Source organism: Indicator indicator, chromosome 2 (assembly GCF_027791375.1).
Source record: "Indicator indicator isolate 239-I01 chromosome 2, UM_Iind_1.1, whole genome shotgun sequence".
In the NCBI taxonomy this organism is placed as follows: domain Eukaryota; kingdom Metazoa; phylum Chordata; class Aves; order Piciformes; family Indicatoridae; genus Indicator; species Indicator indicator.
Genome location: NC_072011.1, coordinates 53,572,086 through 53,594,456, shown reverse-complemented (window position 1 = coordinate 53,594,456; position 22,371 = coordinate 53,572,086). Strand labels below are relative to the sequence as shown.

At 36.0% G+C, this 22,371-nt stretch overlaps 1 protein-coding gene across 1 annotated transcript in view; it reads left to right on the top strand.

Annotated features, from left to right (window-relative positions):
- USH2A (usherin) overlaps positions 1–22,371 on the top strand; it is a 414,010-nt gene that overhangs the window by 59,261 nt on the left and 332,378 nt on the right. Inside the window, exons 11-13 of the mRNA XM_054394908.1 lie at positions 10,562–10,757; positions 14,021–14,662; positions 20,215–20,398. Of these exons, the coding sequence (XP_054250883.1) occupies positions 10,562–10,757; positions 14,021–14,662; positions 20,215–20,398 (1,022 nt within the window). The remainder of the gene's footprint in view (positions 1–10,561; positions 10,758–14,020; positions 14,663–20,214; positions 20,399–22,371) is intronic.

The following is a 22,371-nucleotide window of genomic DNA, read 5'->3' as shown; positions in this document are numbered from 1 at the left end:
GGCATCACTGAAGGAAGTGTTTCCAAATTTGACCTGTGGAAGATGGAATCATAAGGAATAAGGACTCTACTCATGAAAAGTAATTGTCACATCACAATGATAATTTTCAAGCAAATATGCCAAAAATGGGGCAGAATATACTTTTAGTGCATAACTTACTATTTTCTGCAGTTCATCAACATTTAGTTTCTTTTCACAAAGTCCCAGTTGTGTCACTAAGTTCCAAAAGGTACAGATTTCCAAAATTAATCTACTGAATCACAAATTAATCTATTGAATAACACAGAATATTTACTCATCGCGTTAAGTATTATTAACATAGATTACAAGATGGGTAGTAGACTTTACTGTGATGTGGCTATTCCCATCTTGGTTCTTTGAACTCATCATGAAAACTTTACGCCTGGTCTGTACACCCCTTTCACTCTGCCCTTGGAGAGAAAGGCATGCAAGTACGTAGTGTTTCTCCCTTGCACAAGTTCTCAGTTCTCATACATCTCTACATCATGCCAAGTTGTAGGTCTGTGTAGCTTCATTTGTATTTTAAAGTGCAAACTAACATTAAAAACTTCAAAACTGTAACTTCATATCTTATATTAACAAATGGGATTTTAGAATAGTGGTGTAGCAATGCATCTGTGAGTGGTTCATTTTTATTTTTTGCAGAGGGAAGGCTTCCCTTGAGACTGTTAGGTACAAGAGAGAGAATAACTAAAGCCTGATAAAATTTGTCCAATTCTGTGCTGGTTATTGACATCTAATCTTTGTAGAAAAGATACATGCTGGTTGCATCCTCTGTGAATATCTGTCACAAAATGTTCCAGACAATCAGAAAGTCCAGATGAATTATTTGAGGTGCCTGAGTTTTATGAGAGTGAAAGAAGAATTGTCTGCCTCCTTCCCTTCTCCCTCACCATTCACACATGAGGAAATTCTGCCAGAATACTGCTGATGTGATCACTCTTGCTCTGTACGGAGAGCTGGAGATTAATTTCTTCTGGCCCTTATACTACAATCCTTGCCTCATTTTCCTGTGCAGCTTTTTACCCAGACTGCTCTACAAATGCTTATATATTCAATCAGGCACAGCAGTTTGTAGTCCTTTCATGATTCTATTATAATATGCCATATATAATGGTGTGAAAAAAAGCACTCATTTCCAGGACATTTGTTTCTAGGCAAAGCTGAAAGTACTGCTATTGCTTTTACCTAGTCTTTGGAAGTACTGTTCTGGTCTAAGTGAATCAAGGCACCTTTTTTTCATCCAGCTTTTGCTGATTTTTAAGATTTTACTCTCAACCTGCAAATAAATATGTATCATATACTTATGGGTGCAAAGAAGCTGTGCTTTACTGCAGGGGATATTGTTCAGAATCGCAAAGACTTAATTGCATTCTGTCAAGGTGGCAGCTGTATTGTCTTGTTTGTTGCAAGAAAACTCTAAGGCTTGAAGATGAACAAAATCTTCGTTACTGTTTTCTCTGAGGACTTCTACTCAGTAAGCTTTCCAACAGGCTTCAGATTTCACCTTTCTGTGCACTCTCTAAATATTGTTCTTTTGAATTTCTTATTTTTTTCCCCTCAGAATTTTGAATGCCTTTTTTTTAGTATTATAGAAAAGCTAGTCAATAGCTGTGTGTATACATATGTATTTTAAACCAAGGTACTTTTGGTAATTTTACTTCTGAGCTGATACATTCTTTGATATCAAATTAGAATGAGCATTCTTCTGTTTTCATTTTTCCACCTACACAGTTTTCAACCCATTTATTGTGATTGACAATAAATAAATAACTGGAATGTGTGTTATAAGGGAAAGAACATAAGTTAAGCAGTTAATTAAGGGCATGTCAGTTGACAGATATATCAAATAGAATAAGCAGTATGAAGGATGCAAATGTGTCAATGTAAAGTTCAGTTGGATAGTGGAGTCCGTCAAAATCAAATTATAAAACACTATGTGTATTCTAAATCCTGTATTTGCTTCCATGGATGGCCTTTAATCTTATTACTAAAATGAAGGAAAATGACTCTTTTTTTAATATTAAATAATTCCATGGCTTCATTTCTGATGGGTTTTGTACCATGGAAATGCTAGTTTTCTGTGAAAATTTGTCAAGTTATTTTGGGGATTTGGTCCACTCCTACCCTTTGGAGTGTCATGGGTGCGGGATAAACTCCTCATTTTACATTTTGAGCACAAGTAGTAGAAAGCCATGACTTTTGAAAGTCATCATATATGATGACAAGAAGAGATAGTGGGGGAGTGACAAAGAACTTCATTATTGTTGCTTATGCAATTTTCATTTCCCAAAGCTGACATACCAAAACCTATTGTCAGACCAGAAACCAGTACCTCTTACAATTCTCAATTCCTCAACCAAAGAAAAGTCTTCAACCCTCTTACTCCCCAGTCCCATTTCTTGAGATTGCAGCCAACTCAGTGCTGGGGTCCTTGCTAGATGTGCATCAAGTAAAAAGCTGGTGAGAAGTGTATGATTAGCATTTATACCAAAAATGCAGAACATCAAGATCGGTTGGAAACCGTGCAGTGGAATGAATAGAAAGAATTTCATGCAGGAAATAAATACACCCATGGGTCTTAAAATGTAAGCTTATTGCAAGGGAAGGTGCTTCTGCCCTGGTAGAGAGTAAATAGTTGAGGTTAGTAATGACTCAGCCAGTCACAGAAGAACTTTTCTGTCATGTGTTTTGGGCTTCAAAACCCAAAGGTATCTCTGGGTTGTAAATAAATTTAGAGAGTTTGAGCTTTATTTTTTATGTATTTAGTATTTATTTATTTATTTAGTATCATCAATCCACATCTCATATTTATTCTTCAGAATTAGACTTTCTGATTACATTTCTGGCAGTAGTTTTCTTCCATTAGAGTCACCAAAGAATAGCCTGTCCAGCAAGAAAAAGATGGTTGTAACTTTCAGAAAGATATTTTTTTCCAGAAAATTCCGTGTTCTGCTTTTTGAATATATATGGTCAATGACTAAGTAGACAGAAGATATTTTTCTGAGATCTTGATATACACACATTGAATATCTACTAGATGAGGGCTATGGTTAAATAGTTTGCTATACCCTAAACAATAATTAAGACACTTCTATGGACTATGTCACCCTTTGTTCTGGGTGCTTAATTCTTGAATGCCATGTTGATCTTTGAGGTCTCTTCCAACCATATATATATATATATGTTCTGTGATTCTTCTTAAGTCCTTATATTAGGTTAGTAGCTGAATACTGGGAGAGTTCCTGAATAAGGCCCTCTTTGAATCTGGGATTCTAGATGTGATGAGTTAGTGTTCCCTAATTAGAGAGTTGTATGACTGCAATCTAAAGCAGTGTAAATATCTTGGTATTTCTAAAATTCAGAAATCTCAGGTAGTCTGCTTCCTGCTTAAGGAGAGTGATGCTGTAGCTGTGACTTGTGCAGGAGGAAATTGCTTGTGTACTTTTTATAACTGTTTACATTGAAGGATATGAGACTAATGTGCGTTTCATACATAAATTATAAATCACACAGGGGATCTGCGCCAACTCAGCATCAGTGATTTTTCTGTATCAAATAATAATTGTAGCCATGAGGTCCCAAAGTACACCACTGCTTGGTAGTAATGCTTGGCTAGACTGATTTTCTAGGCAGATATTTTCCATAAGTGATTTAGATCCAAGACGGTCCTGTTAATAGGCTGTTTCTGTCTGCTTACTCTCTGGGTCAGAACCAGGCCTCTCAGGCATAAGCAACAGGAGAACAGATTGCTTTTCTGTAACTACCATAATTAAAGTCTGTATCTTTAAATGACAGATAGCATTTGAGTCCCCCAGCATTTGAGTCTGGGGGAGGAGAGGAGGGTTCAGTAATATCTTCAGTGCACAGCTGGTGAAATTCTGGTTAGCAAAATCTTTAAATATTAATTGCTGTCAGTATCCTCAGTGATACCATTGTTTCCAGAGTAAGCTAAATTTACAGAAAAAATGGTAATAACAACAACCACTTTGCTTTATAATTCACATAGAGTTTTATGTAGTTATGGAAAGGGTTTGATCTACCCATTTTGATGCAGGTTTCCATATTGTAATTTGTGATACATCTGTTTCTGTGTCATTTGTTGACAAGTGTCAGCTCAAACATCTTATAATGGTATCCATTGCCAAACATTTTGGAGTGCTTCTGAATGATTTCGGTTCTCTGTCTGTACAGATATTTTTAAGCCAAATTTTCCCCAAATTAAGCCAAATTATTAGTTTATTTCCTGAATTAACGAAGTTATCAATTTTCATATGAACTTGAAAGTGCATGTATACCTTAATTTTTTCTTTTTAGCTAAAATTCCAGTTCTTTAAAAATAGTTTTTGTTGGTTTTTACTCTTTTTTTCTTGTTTATGTGTTGTACCCTTCAATTAGTCGATCTGAAACCTTACTTTTCCTTCTCCTGTCTTAAACATGAGATTAATTTTTAGTACATCACAGACTTACATTTATCTTTTCTGGAGTGGTGTCATATTCTTTATATTTAATTTGTGGAGGGTTAGTATCACTTCCATCTTATTTTTTACGTTAATGTTTCTTCACAGTTTTTCTTCATTTCATGTTTGATATCTCCTTGCTATGTGTTTTGAACTTATGCATTTACTGTACCTGTACTGATTTTAGAATATTTGTGCAAAGACTAAAAGTGAAAATCAGCACACTGAGGGTGATCCTAGCACAGCAGCTCCCACCCTGATCATGGCAGTGTCCCGGAGCATTAAAACATGGCCAAGTGCTCAGAACAGGGTCTATTAACAACCCCAGACAAGGCATATGATAAATTTGGTCCAGTGTCCATCCAGGCGTCAGTCTGGAGCAAGCAGGAGGTGAGGCTGGAGCCTAATTCCAGGCTGGGCAGAGGGACAGCTGCAATATATCCCAAGCGCAGTGTGGATACTCAGACTGGAGCTTGTCTGGAGCTCCTGGGCTGTGGGTAGAGCTTGTGAGTGGAAGCCCCAGGTGAGGCTGCTCAGGGCTACTTTGTGCCATCAGGGTCATTAGGGCTGTGTGTTTTGAGATGGGGTGATCTGTGAGGCTTGCAAGCATCTTCTCTTCTGTTTTCAGTCAGCTGCTCTGAAAATGTTGAAGATGTTATCATCAGGGCAGGCAGTTACCGAACCCTACAAATGTACCCAGTTTTAAAAGTGTTTTAACTACTTCCACCCTCCGTCTCCATCCTCTCTTTTATCTAGAGTGTATTTCTCAACTTTTCCTCTAAAGTTCTGCACATGTACTTGATGTGTATTTAGTATATGAAGGCAAAAAACTGTAATAAGGGGTGCCTTACAATGGCATCTTTCTCTTAGCTGGTAGTCATGTCTCTTATAATGCCATGCTTACTGTAGAACACAGAGGTTAAAGTGGACTTATATAGCTGAATTAGTTATTCTGTGTTTCAGAGGCTAAACTTCAATAGATATCTTTCACCTTAGTGTCTTATATTGACAGAAAATGCATGAAGCAGCAGAATGGAAAGGCTTCTGGCTACCTATGGCAAAAAAAACCCCAAAAATATTCTTTTGTGAATACGATCAGAGGCTTTTTTTTCTTTTGTCTTGTCTATATGCCTTTTTTCTTCTGCATGACTTCTTTCACAGGGCTTTGAAATCAGTGTTATAGAAGAATGCCAGTGGATTATTTACAGATCCTCTAATCTCAAACCTATTTTCAGATCTATTAAGAAGCAATCTGGTAAGATTCTCTTTCTAACAAAAACTTTGTTTTCCCATACCTCCTTCTGAACTGCCATGCAAGAATTTCATTCTTATTAGAACCAGGAAGCCAGTTGCCACTTGTATTGATTATAGACAAAACTCTTTTTGACATAACAAGGTAGGAGGAAATTGATGCAGGGAGATCTCAAAAACAGTTTTATTGGCTGGTTCCTGGAGAAAATTTGAGTTGTGTTCTTTGCTTGGCCAGGTATTTATTCCTCATTCTGGAAAGGTATATTTATTTTTCTGGTGTAATTTTTCACTCTATTAAGAGAAAGTTAAAATCATAGAATGGCTTGGGTTGGAAGGGACTTCAAAGCATCATCTAGTCCAACCACCCTGCAGTTGTCTGGGACATCCTCTGCTAGATCAGATTGCTCAGAGCCTTGTCAAGCCTTGAGTATCTCTGGGTATGGGGCCTCAACTTCCTCCCTGGGCAATCTGTTCCAGTGTTCCACCACCCTCATGGTAAAGAACTTGTTCTCAACATCCAATCTGAATCTACTCTTCTCTTGTCCTATCACTACAGGCCTTTGTAAATAAGTCCCTTTCCAGCCTTCTTGTAAGTGCTCTTCAGGTATTGGAAGGCTGCTATTAGTTCTCCCATGAGCCTTCTCTTCTCCAGGCTGAACAACCCCAGCTCCTTCAGCCTGTTCTCATAGGAGATGTTCTAGTCCCCCAGTCATCTTTGTGGCCCTTCTCTGGTCCTTCCATCAGGTCTGTGTCCTTCTTGTGTTGAGGGCTCCAGAGATGGATGAAGTACTTCAGATGAGGTCTTACCAGAGAAGAGTGAAACGGCAGAATCATCTCTCTAAGTTTGGGGACATACATTTTATGCAGTGGGGTGAAAATTACTGCTTCTTGTAATAGCTTGACACTTAAAATTATGCTGAAGATATTGGTGGTCTTTGCTTCTCTTAGAACTCGGTAATCTACACATTGCACTTGTTGCATCAAGGAAATGGCTACCATCTGCTCACAATTAGATTTGGATTTCTGGGTATTTATGATAAGAATGGTCATGCTGGATGAAATGAGACTTCATCTAGCACAGTATCCTCTCTGGTAGCTTCCAGGAGCTGGTGTTAAGAAGCCTGATCCTTCTGTGACATAGTTCTCTAGATTCCAGTTATTTATGGTTTGGGGACTACCTGAGCCAAATTCAAGGGTTTCATCTGAGTTGTCATTTTTGGTGTCTAAATAATTTTTAAATACACTTTAAAACCTCCCACCTCTAATACTGTGTCCAGTTCTGGTGTCCCCATCATAAGGACACAGAGCTGTTGGAGCAAGTCCAGAGGATAGCCACAAAGATGATCCATGGGTTGGAATACCTCTGCTATGAGAATATGCTATGGGAGCTGGGGTTGTTCAGCCTAGAGAGGAGAAGACTGTGGGAGGGACCTTAGAGCTGCTTTCCAATACCTGAAGGGAACCTACAGGAAAGATGGAGAGGGACTTTTCAAAAGGTCCCTTCCAACCTGAGCCATTCTATGATTCTGTGATTCTATACACTTGATATGTATAGAAAAAGTAGTTTTTCATTCTTTTAAGTTTGCTTTCTGATAATTTCATGGATATTCTCTACTTATGTTGTGAGAAATCATAAATATTTACTCTGTAGGCCATTCATGATTTCTTCATCTTATTTATCACCTCCAAAACTAAAAAAAAAATCTGTTTCAATATATTTTCATTTGTATCTTTGCTTATTCTACTCATTCTGCAATGCTTTTTATTTTAGAGGGGGGGTAACCTGATATACAAATTTTGCAAAAAGTTCATATATAATGGATTTTTATGACAGAATCTTATTTTCTGTATAATTTCCAGTTATTTTCTTAGTAATTCCAGTATTCCTGTTGCCTTTTTGAATGCCTTAGAGCTTTCAAATAATTTCTCACTTCTTTCTTGAGTGACAAGCAAATTTTAGCCTCATCACTGACTAGCTATAGGTGTTCCCCAGGAGTTAAATTTGTACTTCTTAATGTAAGAATTAATTCAACTTTTTAATCATCCATTTGGTTCACTATATGTACTATTTCAGGATGTTGGTAACTTAAATCATGATCTGTGATTTTTCTTTGCAAAAATAGTACCTATCTTTTTCAATATATCAAACACTTTTTTTCATTTCTATTAATTCTCTGTACAGAAAAAGGCTTCCTTAAGCCTTTTGAGATTGATGTAATTGTTATAATTTTATTCCTCTTTTACTGAGATTGATTTAAGCAATTAACTCAGTAATTTTATATTTCAGTTCATCTAGAACCTTTGACTTATGTGTAGTCACTTTTCAACAGATGAGATTTTGCTAAAATCTTTTCCTTCTGACATTTTAGTTTGAGACCAGTCTTGATCATTGTTCCTAATATAGCTTGGTAACACCTTTCTCATCATAAACAGCTGTGAAATGCTTTCTTTGCAATATCTGTTGTGGTTCTGTCTTTCCTGAATGCTATACAGAATCATAAAAGCATTAACTGGCATCTGGTCCAGCTCAGGGGAAGGTTGTTATGAGTGCTAGATCCAGTCAGTAGAGATTTTGTCTGAATGAGTCTTGATAGTTTTTGGGATGAAGATTCCACATCCCCTCTTGGCAAACTGTTACTCATGCTGCACTGTCCTCATAGTGAAAAGTTCTGATGTCCAATCTGAATCTGCTAGTCATATCACTTAATTTCTTATTTCCTCTCTGGTAGTCTTCCTTTTTTCCCCTGACACTTGAAAAATATTTTTATTCCTTTGTGCCTTAAGCATGTTCCTCATTGAAAGCTGATCTTTGTATTGCCTTATTCTGATTTTAAAATTTGTTCGTGGTTATCCTCTCTTTTTTAACATCCTTATTTTGATCTGATTTCCACTTCTTTAAGATGACTCTTTGCATTTAATGCTTTACTTCATGTGGTAGCTTTTGGAGTTAAAGTCTTCTTGGGGATGAGCTGCCTTTGAGTACTAATGAGGTATTTTTATATAATACTTGCTAATGTGTGACCTAAATAGCATATGATCACTAAAGTGTTTCTTACAGTTATGTATTAAACTAGGTATTTTTGTCTTTTAGGATTCAACTCAGAGTTGCTTTTCATGTGTAAGTTCTCTGATGAATGGCTGGGGTGTACAACTGAGTCCAGTCAAAAAGGGAATAAGTTGACAATACTTGTAGCTGAGTTTTCTGCTCTTGTGGTCTGTTAATTCTTACCTTTTTTGTACTTGCTTTTGTCTTACATTTGTTTGTAAAACATTGGTTTCTTCCATTGTCAATAGATTTGTCTTCCTGAAAAAGGTGGCTGATACATCAGTGGTAGATCTCTATGGTGAAAACATTGAAGAGCTTTTATTGGAGTACAGAATCCTCTTACAAGAAAGGGTTAGAAATACACGCTTCTCTAACTTTCATTCAGTGCCTTCTGCACTGAGAATTTACTATTAGGTGTTGAAATAATCTGGTTTATCTCGTATTAATAAAGCTTATAGCTTCATTGGAGGGCGTGATAATGTTTTAGTGGAACTTTCAAGTAACTTTGTCTCAAATGCCACAGGACTCACCCATTGTTTCAGCTTTGCTTGATTCATGGGTTTAAGATGAAAAAGACAATTGTTAAGAGAAACTTTTGTTCTTGTATCTCATTAAAAGCAGAGTATCCTGAACTACAGCTGTTGACTTTATAGATGATTAACCAGTTTTGAATCACTACGTTTTTTCGTATTTGTAAATATTTGCACTGAAAATACACTGACGCAAAGAATATCGGCAGTAACAGAATTTGTTTGCTGCCGTCTCTGCATTCCTTAGAACGTGTGAGTTAAAGTTAGTTTGTGTTCCTTGATTATCAACTCTAAACCTCGTGGCAGTTCACATCTCCTACATCTCTCTTACTTTGAGTCTCTGTACTCATCCACGTTGCATATTGACGAACATCTTCCCTTCATTTTCCCCATATCTGTGCCGTTGCCCTTTGCCTGTGGTAAGTTTTCCCACCACAGCAGAAAGTGAGTATAGAGATTGTTAGTGGGTTTTCTTCCTGGCGTTCAGAGGTTTCAAACTGAAATAGCTTTCCAAGAGACCCTTATTCTGCAGGTGCAGATCATGCACTACTCCCAGATTGTGGCTCAGGCATAACAAAGGATGCCTCAATGTCTTCAAAGTAGCAATGCTGCCTCTTTAGGAAGCAGGAGAGGACCTTTATATCCCGCCATTGAAGTGGGACACTTGGATTCCAGCTGAAGCAAAAGGAGAGGGTTTCAGACACTGAGGTGTTGGATCACACTCTTCTGTAGAAGAGAAAATGGATGAGTAACGAGAAAGGAAGCATTTCTACTTTGTTTCACTCTTATTTAACTACCATTTTCACTAAAATGAATGAGTATATGGTGTGAACAAAAAAAAAAAAAAAGCAGAACTGGACATTTCAAAATGATATGGTGTTTTGTGGTAATTGATTTGAAAAGGTACTATTTGTTTTAGTGGAAGTCAGCATTTATACAATGCAGTTTTGTAATAATTCTTTGCAATTTTCTCTGTCCAGATGTTAAATATTGCCCTTTTATTTACTCAGTTCTTTTTTTCTTTATGTTTTGAAAGAACAGGACTTTTAAATGCTATTCAGAATTGAATAGTTACACTGTTTAATATTTCTCTTTTTTCCCACCTCTCAACAAATTAAAATGTTTTTTTTTCCTCTGTTCCATTTTCAAGTTTTCCCTCCCCCCCCAACTCATACTCCTGTTCTTGTTGCTAATGAATGTATCATCTAAAAATAGATATGTTCATCATTCTATAATATTTTGTATCTCTCTAGATTGGAGGCCAGTGTAATTGTAAGAGACATGTGTCTGGCAGACAATGCAATCAGTGCCAGGAAGGATTCTACAATCTACAACAGTCAAACCCTGATGGCTGCAATCCCTGTAACTGCAATACCTCTGGGACAGTCAATGGAGATATTACCTGTCACCAAAATTCAGGCCAGTGCAAGTGCAAAGCAAATGTTATTGGTATGTGTAATGCAGAATTTTGGAGCCCTTTTTCTTGTTTTCTCTAGAAATAAAACACACTTGATTTCTAAATGAAAAGTACAGTAAACTTCTTGCTGAAGGCATATTATAAAAATGAATTAAATTGACTGTTGAAAAAATATTAGTTTAATAATTCTATCAAACCTACAGCTTGAAGCTTAGTTTAATCAACCCTTTAGAAGTTTCTTTATGGCATAGCTACATTAACTTACATAGCCCCACACTAATAAGTCACAGAAATAATGTAATTTGCTTACTGCATAGATGTTTCTTTTAGGAAATTAACACTTTTTCAAAATGTTTTATACTTAATGAGTTCTAAGCAAATCGTTTCCATGCTAGTTTTTTAATAGACCAAAATAAATGGATTTTTTTCCTCAAAATATTCTATGCTACAGGGTCCTTTGTGATAAATCTATCAAATTTTTTCTATTATATTTCTTTGAACTGTTCCTATGAAATGCAAAATAAGTCAACATAATTCCACAGATCATGTACATAGCTAGGGTTAGTTATCAAGGGCCATATAATTTTAATTTTGTAATTCAATGCCAAGCTGATTATAATAAACTGCTACCTTCTCAGTTATTTATCATTTTTTTTACAAGACATGCTTTTTTGTTTGTTACTCCCACAGGTATTTTTCAGAAATTAGATTTGATTATAGCAATTTATTACTTCCAGCATATTTGAGGGGAGCCACAGCCACATAAGGACAAAATTTATCAAGTGCCCAAAATACACAGTATATATAATACACTTTGAAATGTTGATGTATGGGAATATTATGCAAGGAGAATTTCCTGATATAGTGAGCCTTGCATGGTAACTGTACATGTCTCAGATTACACATATGTCTCAAGGAAAAAATATATATCCTTTTCTGCTTTGTTATTAATGCAATTAGGAAATCTATTTTCTTTAGCTACCCCTGGTTATGGGTTATTTTATCAGTGTTTAAGTGTATGTTAATTTATGACTCACTGACTTGTGAATCTTGACTTTTTTTTTTCTTTTCTTTTTTTCCAAAAGCAAATACAAAACAACAAATAGTGAAAATAGCTCTACACAGACATAAGCCTGAACAGTTTCTGTTCTCTTTCTTGTGGAATGCCAATTTACCTATGTTTTCTATACCATAAAAAGTGCTCTAAGAATAAAAAAAGAACCTTTGTGCTATTTAAACTCACTCTCTATATTTGATAAAGACGATTTCAGAGCCTTCTTAATTATAAGTTCTTTGCCTACGCTTCAAGTTTGCATTTGTGAAAACCTTTCTTAACTCAGTGGGAGTTTGGTAAAAAAGAAAATTATTTAAAATGTTGCTGTCAAAGGAAGAAAATAATATAATTATTTTTATTTGCACTGAAATAATAAAAAAAATGTGTAAACCTATACTTTCTGCAAATTTATATGTAACTATGTTGGAGGTCTTTAATTATACAAGTGTTTGTTTGAAGGATAAAGACCTAATTTTTTCCAGACTGGATTCTCTCTCTTTTTTTTGTTTTGTTTTGTTTGTTTGTTTGTTTTTTTGTTTTCCAAACCAATTGTAAATAAGCTTCTGTATATTGGAATGTGTGCAGCAAACTTTAACAAAGAGCTTTCCTCCTTGGATTTCTAAATTGGGTTTTATAGCAATCTGTCTATTGCCATTTTATCTGTTTAAACAAACATTGTAACAGAAAAACACAACTAAGGACCACGGTGTTGTGAAACACAAACTGGTGGAGTTAACACAACTGTTAAATCTTACTAATGATTCTATCACCAGTAAAATACATTAGCACCAATAATTTTATTAAAGTAGGTCATTCATCTAGAATAAAAAGGTAGAAGAATGTGAATTAAATGCCAAGCGTGCTAACTCCCCTGTACTTGTTAACATTGAATGTGATGCCCTGTAGGCCTTCCTCAGTATCGTTAGGAATAGATTACCTGTCAGGAATATGTATGGCATATTCAAATAAGCACTGCGCATATTTTTAAAACTGATATGATATGAATCCATGTAGACCAATTTTAATAGTTCAAAATGAGTCATAATTCTTGTTAACAATACAGTTATTTTTAAAATTTGCAGCAATAGTGGTCCTTTTTTATTTTCCTTATTGAAATTAAATGATACGCCTTAGGTGAGTCATTCATCACTGCTAAAGGAACTTGCCTTCTGTTGGAGTTTTTGAGTTTTTATCCATATGTATAATTCATTTCCTACCATTTTTAGTTTTATTTTTCTACATGTAAGTTGCTAGATGTATTTTTGTATGTTTTTTATTTTTTTTAAATGATGAAAATATCTTGATGAAGCATTGTATTTATTTTTTCTGTATACAACAGTTAAGAGATGGCTTCATAGTGAAGGATTTCCCCATTGAAAGGGAAAATATATAACTGAGAATTTGCATTTTTCATATAATAATCCAGTTTGCTTTCTTGTAATGTACAGTATATAAACGAAAATACAAATGCCATCCCTTGGGGCAGGGGTAAAGCAAGTGATGACTTTGAGAACAAAGCTAATAAAACCGTGAGATGAAGAAAACAGTTCAGATTTTAATGTGCTGTAGAAGTTAACTAAATCATACGTTTAGATAAAAGTATTTCATTTTGGATGATGGAAAACATTTTCTGCTTTCAGTGAGGGCTACCAAACACTAACATAAATGTAATCAGTGTTAAATCTGAAGTACACCGTTAAGTAAATCGTTCATCTTAATTAGTCTACATTGTGTTGTCCTAGAGTATATTTTTTTACTATTTTATATATATATATATATATATATGTTATTAGAACAGATTGTGAGGCCAGTGCAATTCCCTCTATGCTGCATTTCTATTATATAGGGTGAAGAGTTCACGTATGCATTGATTGTGTAACAGGTATTGTTCTGGGGAACAAAGAGATTAATTCCAGTTTGTCTTAGAAATGTTGCAAAGAATCTCTTGCAGAAGTATCTTAAATTGTATTGAGAAGCCAGCAGAAACACATCGCTTCTGAAACAAATTGGAAAAGTAAACAGATTTTTGGGATGCCACTGTTACTCAATTGATTTGTGCAGCCCTGTCGTTCCTGTTAATTACGCTGGTGATGAATATTAGTCCTTTCTCCTCCTTTATTTTTCCTTTTTACCTCCTCCCCCTAGTGTAGTATAGTTATCCTTTTTTAAAAAATTGAAATTAATGTCTTTTCAGGCTTGTTTGTTGTTGTTGTTTTAATTAACACCTTTTTTTATTTCCAGGTCTTAGGTGTGATAGTTGCAATTTTGGGTTTAAAACGCTCAGATATGCTAATGAAGATGGATGCGAGCCTTGTTGGTGCAACAGCCACGGCTCAGTGAACCAATTCTGCAACCCTCTCTCCGGGCAGTGCAATTGTAAAGAACGAGTGAAAGGGCTTCACTGTGACACCTGCATGGACAACTTTTATGGGCTGGATGTTACTGGTTGTAAGCCTTGTGACTGCAATGTTGCAGGGTCATTTCCTGGAACTGTGTGTGATGTGAAAACAGGGCAATGTGTGTGTAAACCAAATATTGGAGGAAGACAATGCGATGAATGCCTAGATGGCTACCACAAAGTACAGGAAATTCATTCCTTTGTTTGTCTGCCATGTAACTGTGATAAGGCAGGTACAATAAATGGCTCTCTGCATTGTGACAAATCAACAGGACAGTGTCCTTGCAAAACTGGTGTAACTGGCCTTCAGTGCAGTCAGTGCATGCTTCATACGTACAACCTCAGCATGAGCAATCAGCTTGGCTGCCAGCATTGTGACTGTGATGCTCTGGGCACATTGGCAGGAACAGTTTGTGACCATGTTTCTGGACAATGTGCCTGTTTGCCTCAGCGTCAGGGGAGAAGGTGTGATGAGTGTAAACCAGGTAAGGAAATTGGAAGACAGTCTATTTGATGTACTAAGTTTTGCTTTGTGGGATATCATCATAGTTCCTACAGTTTTTGGCATGTTAAACACATAGCTTCATGTCTAACATGTCTTTGACTTATGTTGTTAATTTTCCATCTCTTCTTAACCATGTGAACAGAAAGAGGTATTAATGTCCTGATTGCCATCAGATTATTTATTCCACTGCCACAAGTTGTATAATTTGTGTTACTGCTGCAGTGTCCATGTGTCCAAAATACGATGAGGGCTAGTACTTCTAAATATTGAGAAAATGCACAAATTGCAAGGCTCAGTCACTGAACAACAGGCAAACCAGTTAAGTTTGATGAGCAGGAGCTATCCTCATAGTAAAAAATGTTTATTTGGAAGGCATTCTTTATTTGGAAGGAAGTTCTTCAAGAAGGGCAATTGTGTAAAGCTGAGAATGGTGTGAGGCACAGAGATAGTTGTTTAAACTTTATCTGTGTTGAGAGGTGTGCTGGCTTTCACAAGTACTGTATAGTTTGGCCCTACAAATGGGTGATATTGCATTTGCTAGGTAACTGTTGAAGATTTTGTACCATATTACTGTAAACAGAGTTTAGGTGTTCATTAAAAGTGGAAAGTTCTGTAGTTATGTTTAATATTTTAGTTTTGTGGGTAAAGCAAAACTGTAGGTAATACCAACCTACCCTTAGTAATAATATTAAACAGATAGATTTAGTTCAAGTTAAATACACATGCAATTTGTTGAAGTAGCAGGTCACATTAAAAGGTACAGTATATCTCCATTGGTTTTAATATGCCATTCAATAATTTGAACAGAGGTTAAAAAAGCTGCTTAACCTCCATTAAGTATTTTTAAAAATACTTTCATTTAAATTATTTTAGGTACATATACTAATAAATAAGGCAGCGTTCTGTTTTTCTTAGTTGTTCCTCCTCCAGTGCTATTTGACCTGTTAACCCTCTACAGCAGCCACTTAATCAGAGATGGGCAGAGGAGTGATGTCAAGGCTTCCCGAGTCAGCGACCGCCCTTGTCCTTGAAAATGAAAGGCCAGGGTTTATGCAGAACTAAATGGTTTAAAAAGGTTTAATTGGTAGTATGAACAGACTGGTTTGTAGAAAAAGCTTGCATGGCACTCAAAGGAATACTTCCACAATAGTTCCTGTTAAAAAAAAAAAAAAAATTAAAAAAATCTTACTGTAAGAATGATTTTTACATTTTCTAAGTAAGAAGTATAAGCATGTATGTGCTGAACACTGAGCTATCTTCTGCAGGTGAAAGTGTAAATCCATATCAGTGAAAAGCCTTGTATTGCTCTAAGATTACTCTGTGTGGTACAGCATACTGTGGGATTTTCACTGGCATTTTAGCATTGATCCCAATGTGAGCTCATTCAAACATTTAATATATCTAACTTCTCGTATGCTTCAAATGAGAGTTTTCCATAAAACAGGGGTGAATGTAACCTGCTCATAATACTGTTATTAAGTTGTAGAAGTATGAAAAAGTTTAACTGGTTTCAAGTACTCTAAGCATGTCCTAAGGCCTTGCCTTGGGACGAAGATAAGAAAACATGCTCCAAGTATATTTGTAGTCAACACAGCCTAGTTAAAAGCACACAAATGATTAACTAAAACTGATAGCCTTTAACACATACTGAAGACTTCTTAGGCTGTTGGGACATTTCAACTCTGTGGTTTAAGTTTCTTAGTATGATACAAGTAATGTATTTTTTTCATTTTTCTATGTAATTTATGTCTGTATAGTTAGTGGCATTTAAAATAACATCCTATTGTAGCACATCTGCATGCTTTGGTAAAATTTGAGCAGTTTCCAAAAGTTGCCAAAATCTTAATGCAGGAAGAATTGCTAAAGGAGAGAAATTCAAAGAAAATGTAAATTTGAGGTACTACTTTATCATAAGATTTTTTTTTTTTTTTAAAACCCCACTTCTTTCCAGAACACTGAGTCATATGTATCCATGACCTGCTAACTTCCAGTTTGTTCTCGTACAAGTAAAATTTTGGGTAGATTTTTGTACTTTTTTTTTTTTTAAACCAATGGTTTATGCAAGAAGAGGAACACTTGATTATAGCATGAAACTGAATGAAAGATCAGTTTTACCTTGTATATAAACTTGCTTTTGAGATGTCCTAGACTGTAGTGGTAGAAACAAATATTTCCAGCCCTCAAATAGTTGTGAAGATTGTCGTGTCTCATTCTGGGAATGTGTTGTCTTACTTGACATGGGTCTTGGATCCTGTTATGAGAACAGCAAAAGTGTAGACAAAGAGAAAACAAAATAAAGACCACAGCTTTTCATGGAGCAGTATGTAGTACGGAAAAGATGTAAACCGGCATGCAGGATACGTGGCTGGGCACCAATACTGAGTATTCTTGGCCAGGAAAAAAGTGAAATGTGTTGTGACAACATTGTCAGTGGTGTTAACTGTGCATTTTGAAGCATAGACTATGGTTAATGAGCATCATTGCTGTAGTTGGTAAATATGTAAAAGTGCGAGGGAGTTGTTCAGATGTTCCTTTTCCATTGGCTATACAGAGGGAGAAACAGTAAGACTATGATTAAAAAAAGGAAGGTGAGTACTTTGCTATGACTTTCATTCTTCCTTTTGAAGAGTATGTTTGATTGACAAATGCGATCAGTTATGGTTGAATTGGAAAAAAATCTGAAAAAGAATAAGCGTAATACTACTTATATATGTAGATCTTGTAGAGATTTGCAGTGGCTGTCTTAAAATTGGAAATTGGCTCTATTTTACAACACTGGATCCTTCATAAAGCAACTTTTATGAGCCCTTCTAACCTTGCTGTAAATTAAGCTTGCATTAAGTTGTTTCTTACTCTTTCCTGTCAAATTCTAGGTGGTGGAAGTAAATAATAATAATAATGATTATGACAAGCAGTGTGAATTTGTAAGCCACTGGCTCTTTTTATCTACATTTTATCATGTAAATTTCACTCATAAATTAGTTAGGGGAATGACTTTCTTCAATTTTCCTATCCCTCACTTTTGTTTTTTAAAAAATGATGCTTTTATTTGCTCCTTCTGGAAAAAAAAATCAGTAGTAACCAGAAACTTGGTTAAACTTTTAGCCCATTTCTAGAAGATTATTATTAAAAAAAAAAAAAAAAAAAGGCAACATAACAAGTTCTTCACTACAGTGGTTTAGGTGGTATGACGTTAGGAGAGCCAGGGTGCTTAAGATCATATATAGATTATTTATAATTATGAATTTCATTGCTATGAGAAAAACAATATATGTAGTGATCAATTCTATTGAGGTAAAATGAATTTATGTTCTACAGAAGTGCTTATTTACCCCCTATAATTTCGCTTGGACATCGGTTTCATGCAAAATTTCCGATGGCCAAGGATCCATTTTAGCTTGAGTGTTTATCATTTACTGCAACAATAAACTGGGTCCTGAAGAAGTGCTTTGACCTTCTACAGGAGTCCAGGCTTAAACTTGTTTCCTATCTTCCTGTTACGTTCTTTGAGTGGAGTCATTCATTGTGCTCAAGAGTGACATTGCCGGGAAATGGTCTCCTCTATTTATGCACAGGATGGGCACTGTACTGTGCAGACAACTGCAGTATGAGATAATACATGCTGCTTCACTAATAACTTCTAGCTATTCAGTCTCTGTGGTGGCTCAGTCCGGGGCCTCTCTGGAATAAAGTGCCAACAGCATGGTTTTTTATGATGCGAATGTATGTTAACTGGAGACTGATATCACTTCACTGTCCACTTGAGATTTATCTCACTGAGGACCAGAGGCTAAACTTGAACAAAGATTTGAGCAGTAAAATTCTAATGTTTTCAATTTGTTTAGTTCCTCTGCTATTTGGATATGAGCTCACAGTGCAACACTGCTGCAAAGCCAGAGAATACCACCCCAGGGGTGTATATATAAAGCTATATCTTGTAAGATAAAATAAATAATAAAGCCTTGGGTGATGTGACACGTTGCAATACAATTCTTGGCTCTTTATTATAAAGCAGGACATCAGGAAGTTATTGGACAACAAAAAAAAAAAAGGCTTGGTAACTGAAAATATGACTGAGAAGAAACTGATTAACTTTATTTGGAGAGAGAGGGGAAAAGTGTTTGACAAGTCTGTGCAATTACTGTGCCACTGAGTAGCATCTGAAATTCATCTGTTGAAATTGTTCAATAATAATTAATAATAAACAGCTGCCAGAAACTTCTGTCAGTGACCCTGTGTTAAGATGGATGTTCAAAGATAAGTACTTGCAGTTGACCAGTGCCAGTTAATATTGTCACCATCACTGTTTACAGAACTCTCACATCTCGCTACATTTAAATCAACTGTACCACTCAAAAACAAACAGCAAAAAAAAAAAAAAGAGCAGAGCAATTTATATGAAAGCCTAAGTCAAATGTTCACTAATAATCAGATAAAAATAGAAAATAATTTTATAAAATTATGTAATTATTTTTCTTACTGGTATGCCATTACTTGAATTGTCTTTTGATCAGAACAAAAACAAAACCAAAAGCAAAAAAACCCCAAGAAATTACTAGGAGTAAAATAAGTCCATACATTGTAAAATAAATTAATGAAAATGCTACAACATTATTAAAACAGTACATGTAAAACCTCTTTTGTTTGGAAATTTGGATGAATCTGTGAATAATAGGCAAGTTCTTCAATGACCAGTTTAGATATGTGTAGACTATTTATCAGTAATTTGGTAGAGACTATCATAGATAAATATTGCTTGTGAAGGAACTAGGATAAAAGACAGTATAGCAGAAACATACCAAATATACTGTGGGGAAGGTGGAGTGAATGCTCCAGTTCATAATTGGAAAACATACTGGAACAGAAGGATAGGATTCAGAATAATAGGGTTCAGAATAGAAGCTTTTTAATAGAGAAGTAACCTTTTTTTCCATCGGTTTATTTGTTTCTGTGAAACTATTTATATAAGATACAAGATCTGTGTTGTACATAGACCTATTCATGCTCATCAAATGTAGTTTTTCCTAAGAAATGTCATCATGTTTCAAGGATTAACATAACCACTGGCTGAGAAAGATTAATAGACTTTCTTAAGAAATTAAGTGCATCTCTTGTGTTTTGGAATTGGCTGTTGTCAAGAGATGAGCTCGCAGACTAGAATGGACAAATGTCTGTTCTCATAAGCTCTTTTTTGTGGTGCATTCATTAGTACCTCTCATGTGCTTGGGCCTTTACTTTCCCCAAAGACACGTTATCTTGGTCCCCCTATTTTGCGTTTTTCTGTCTAAAATAAAGTCTGAAGAGAGAGAATTAAAAAAAATATCAGAGTTGGAAAGTGGAAGATGAATAATAGCTTTACAAAGTGCCAATGAGAAGATTTAGAAGCTCAGCTTTGCAGGAGGACTCTGCTGTCTTACTTGAGTGGATATGTGTGTTACCTAAGCTTTGGTTCTGTTTCATCCCTGATTACACACAAGTTACTGTCTTAGCTTTTTGAATGCTGCATGTTCACAAAATCCCTTTCTTTTCCAGGTTTGTATTTTTCTCCATCCAGTGTCACTGGTTGTCTGCCATGCCTGTGCCACACAGCTGGTTCAGTGAATCAGATCTGTGATAAACTAACTGGCCAATGTGTTTGCCAAGATGCTTCTGTAACAGGACATACATGTGAACGTTGCAAAGAACTTTACTTTGGATTTGACTCTGTCACAGGGAGGTGAGTGTTTCTTCTTTACAGATCACTTATAACCTCCTTGTTACTCCTTTTTCTTATAGTAGCTGATTCACAGGTTTAGTGAAAATGAAAAGATGTAGTCCAGCGGCACTAATCCTTCTTTGAATTTGTGTGCACGCTGATTTACATGTGTGACGTTACAAAACCACCTGTGCTCCCATGAACTGAACGAAATAGAAATTTTTGCCACAGAAACAACACGAGAGCTGTGTAATGCTAATGCTGTCTAATGTTATAGCTGTTTGGTATAGCTCTGGTGAGACCCCACCTGGAGTACTGCATCCAGTTCTGGAGCTGCTATTACAAGAGGGATATGGACATGCTGCAATGTGTCCAGAGAAGGGCCACCAGGATGATCAGAGGGCTGGAGCACCTCTCCTGTGAGGAGAGACTGAAAGAGTTGGGGCTGTTCAGTCTGGAGAAAAGAAGGCTCTGAGGTGACCTTATTGTGGCTTTCCAGTATCTGAAGGGAGCCTACAAGAAAGCTGGGGAGGGACTTTTTAGGATATCAGGTAGTGACAGGACTAGGGGGAATGGAATCGGGGAGATTCAGGCTGGACGTGAGGAAGAAGTTCTTCACCATGAGAATGGTGAGAGCCTGGAATGGGTTGTCCAGGGAGGTGGTTGAGGCTCCATCCCTGGAGGGGATGAGGCTCTGGCCAGCCTGATGTAGTGTGAGGTGTCCCTGCCCATGGCAGGGGGTTTGGAACTAGATGATCCTTGTGGTCCCTTCCAACCTTGACTGATTCTATGATTCTATGATGCTAAATGTTTCTCTACATTGTCTTCAGTAAGATGTGTGGGTTTCTGAGATGTTAATCATTGATTAGTTAATTATTAAAGTGCTATTCTTATAACTGGTGAATGCTTTCAAAGATCTCAGGAAGATATTTTTATGGAAAAAAAATGCAAAAAAATTTCAGATATGCCTGTATTTTCAAATTTCTTTTAGTAGCAGCAACAGAAATACAGTATCTTTCCTCTTAAAAAATCCTCTTTTTCTGAAGCAGTGTATTCTTTTTCATCATTTAGTTATGTGCCATAGGGTAAATTGTTTATCTGATGTAGCCTGAAGCCTCTAGATACACGGAAATTATATGGATATATTCCCTGGAACGTAGTGGGGGGAAAGTATCTATAGGTAGTGCATCATTATCCCAACTATTGCTCTATTTTTCGTTTCCAGGATCATTGTTCTTGCTTAATCCCCATAATCTCAATTTCCTTTTAAATATTGCCTAGGAAGATTGCACAGCTCTAATACAATAATATTTTCATGCAGACTGATGGTGTTAAAAAGCCAGGCAGAAGCAAAATCTGTACAACATTCCCCTTCCTGTGCTCCTTTCCCCAGCTAGTTGTAGGGTAGACATGCTTCTAAGCAGTGATTATCAGTGTCATCTTGCATATATTTAACATTGTTCTGCAAATTTTTCACTTTTATGTTACTGTCACTTATTAGGAGATTTTAAAAGTTATTTTTTACTGTCGTGGGTCATAGAGGCATCTGCTAATGGCCATAAAGTAATTTGTAGGAGTAAGGACTTCCTATTTTCACTTCCTGTCATTTCTAATGGTAAGGAATAAAATCTGTGTTGTATTGAAGATCCCTTTTAAACATATTTTCCTTATTACGAATGACTTTTTTTGTTAGTTGTAATATCTGCACACACACACACAGACAAACACACAGAGTTTTAGCAGGTGATGAAGGCATTGATCTGCATTAAGCAATAACTATCCTGAACTGGATATTGGCTCTTGATTGCCTGCATTTTGAGCTGTCTTAGGAAATTAATAATGTGGAAATATCTAGAATTATCTAGATTCAGGTCTTCATGTAAAAATGGAAAGTTTTTACAGTTCTGGAATTTGAATCAGAGTTGGCTTTTAATGCCTTAATGCTACTTAATCCTCATGACAGTATTGAAGACTGCTCTGGTAGTACATTAACA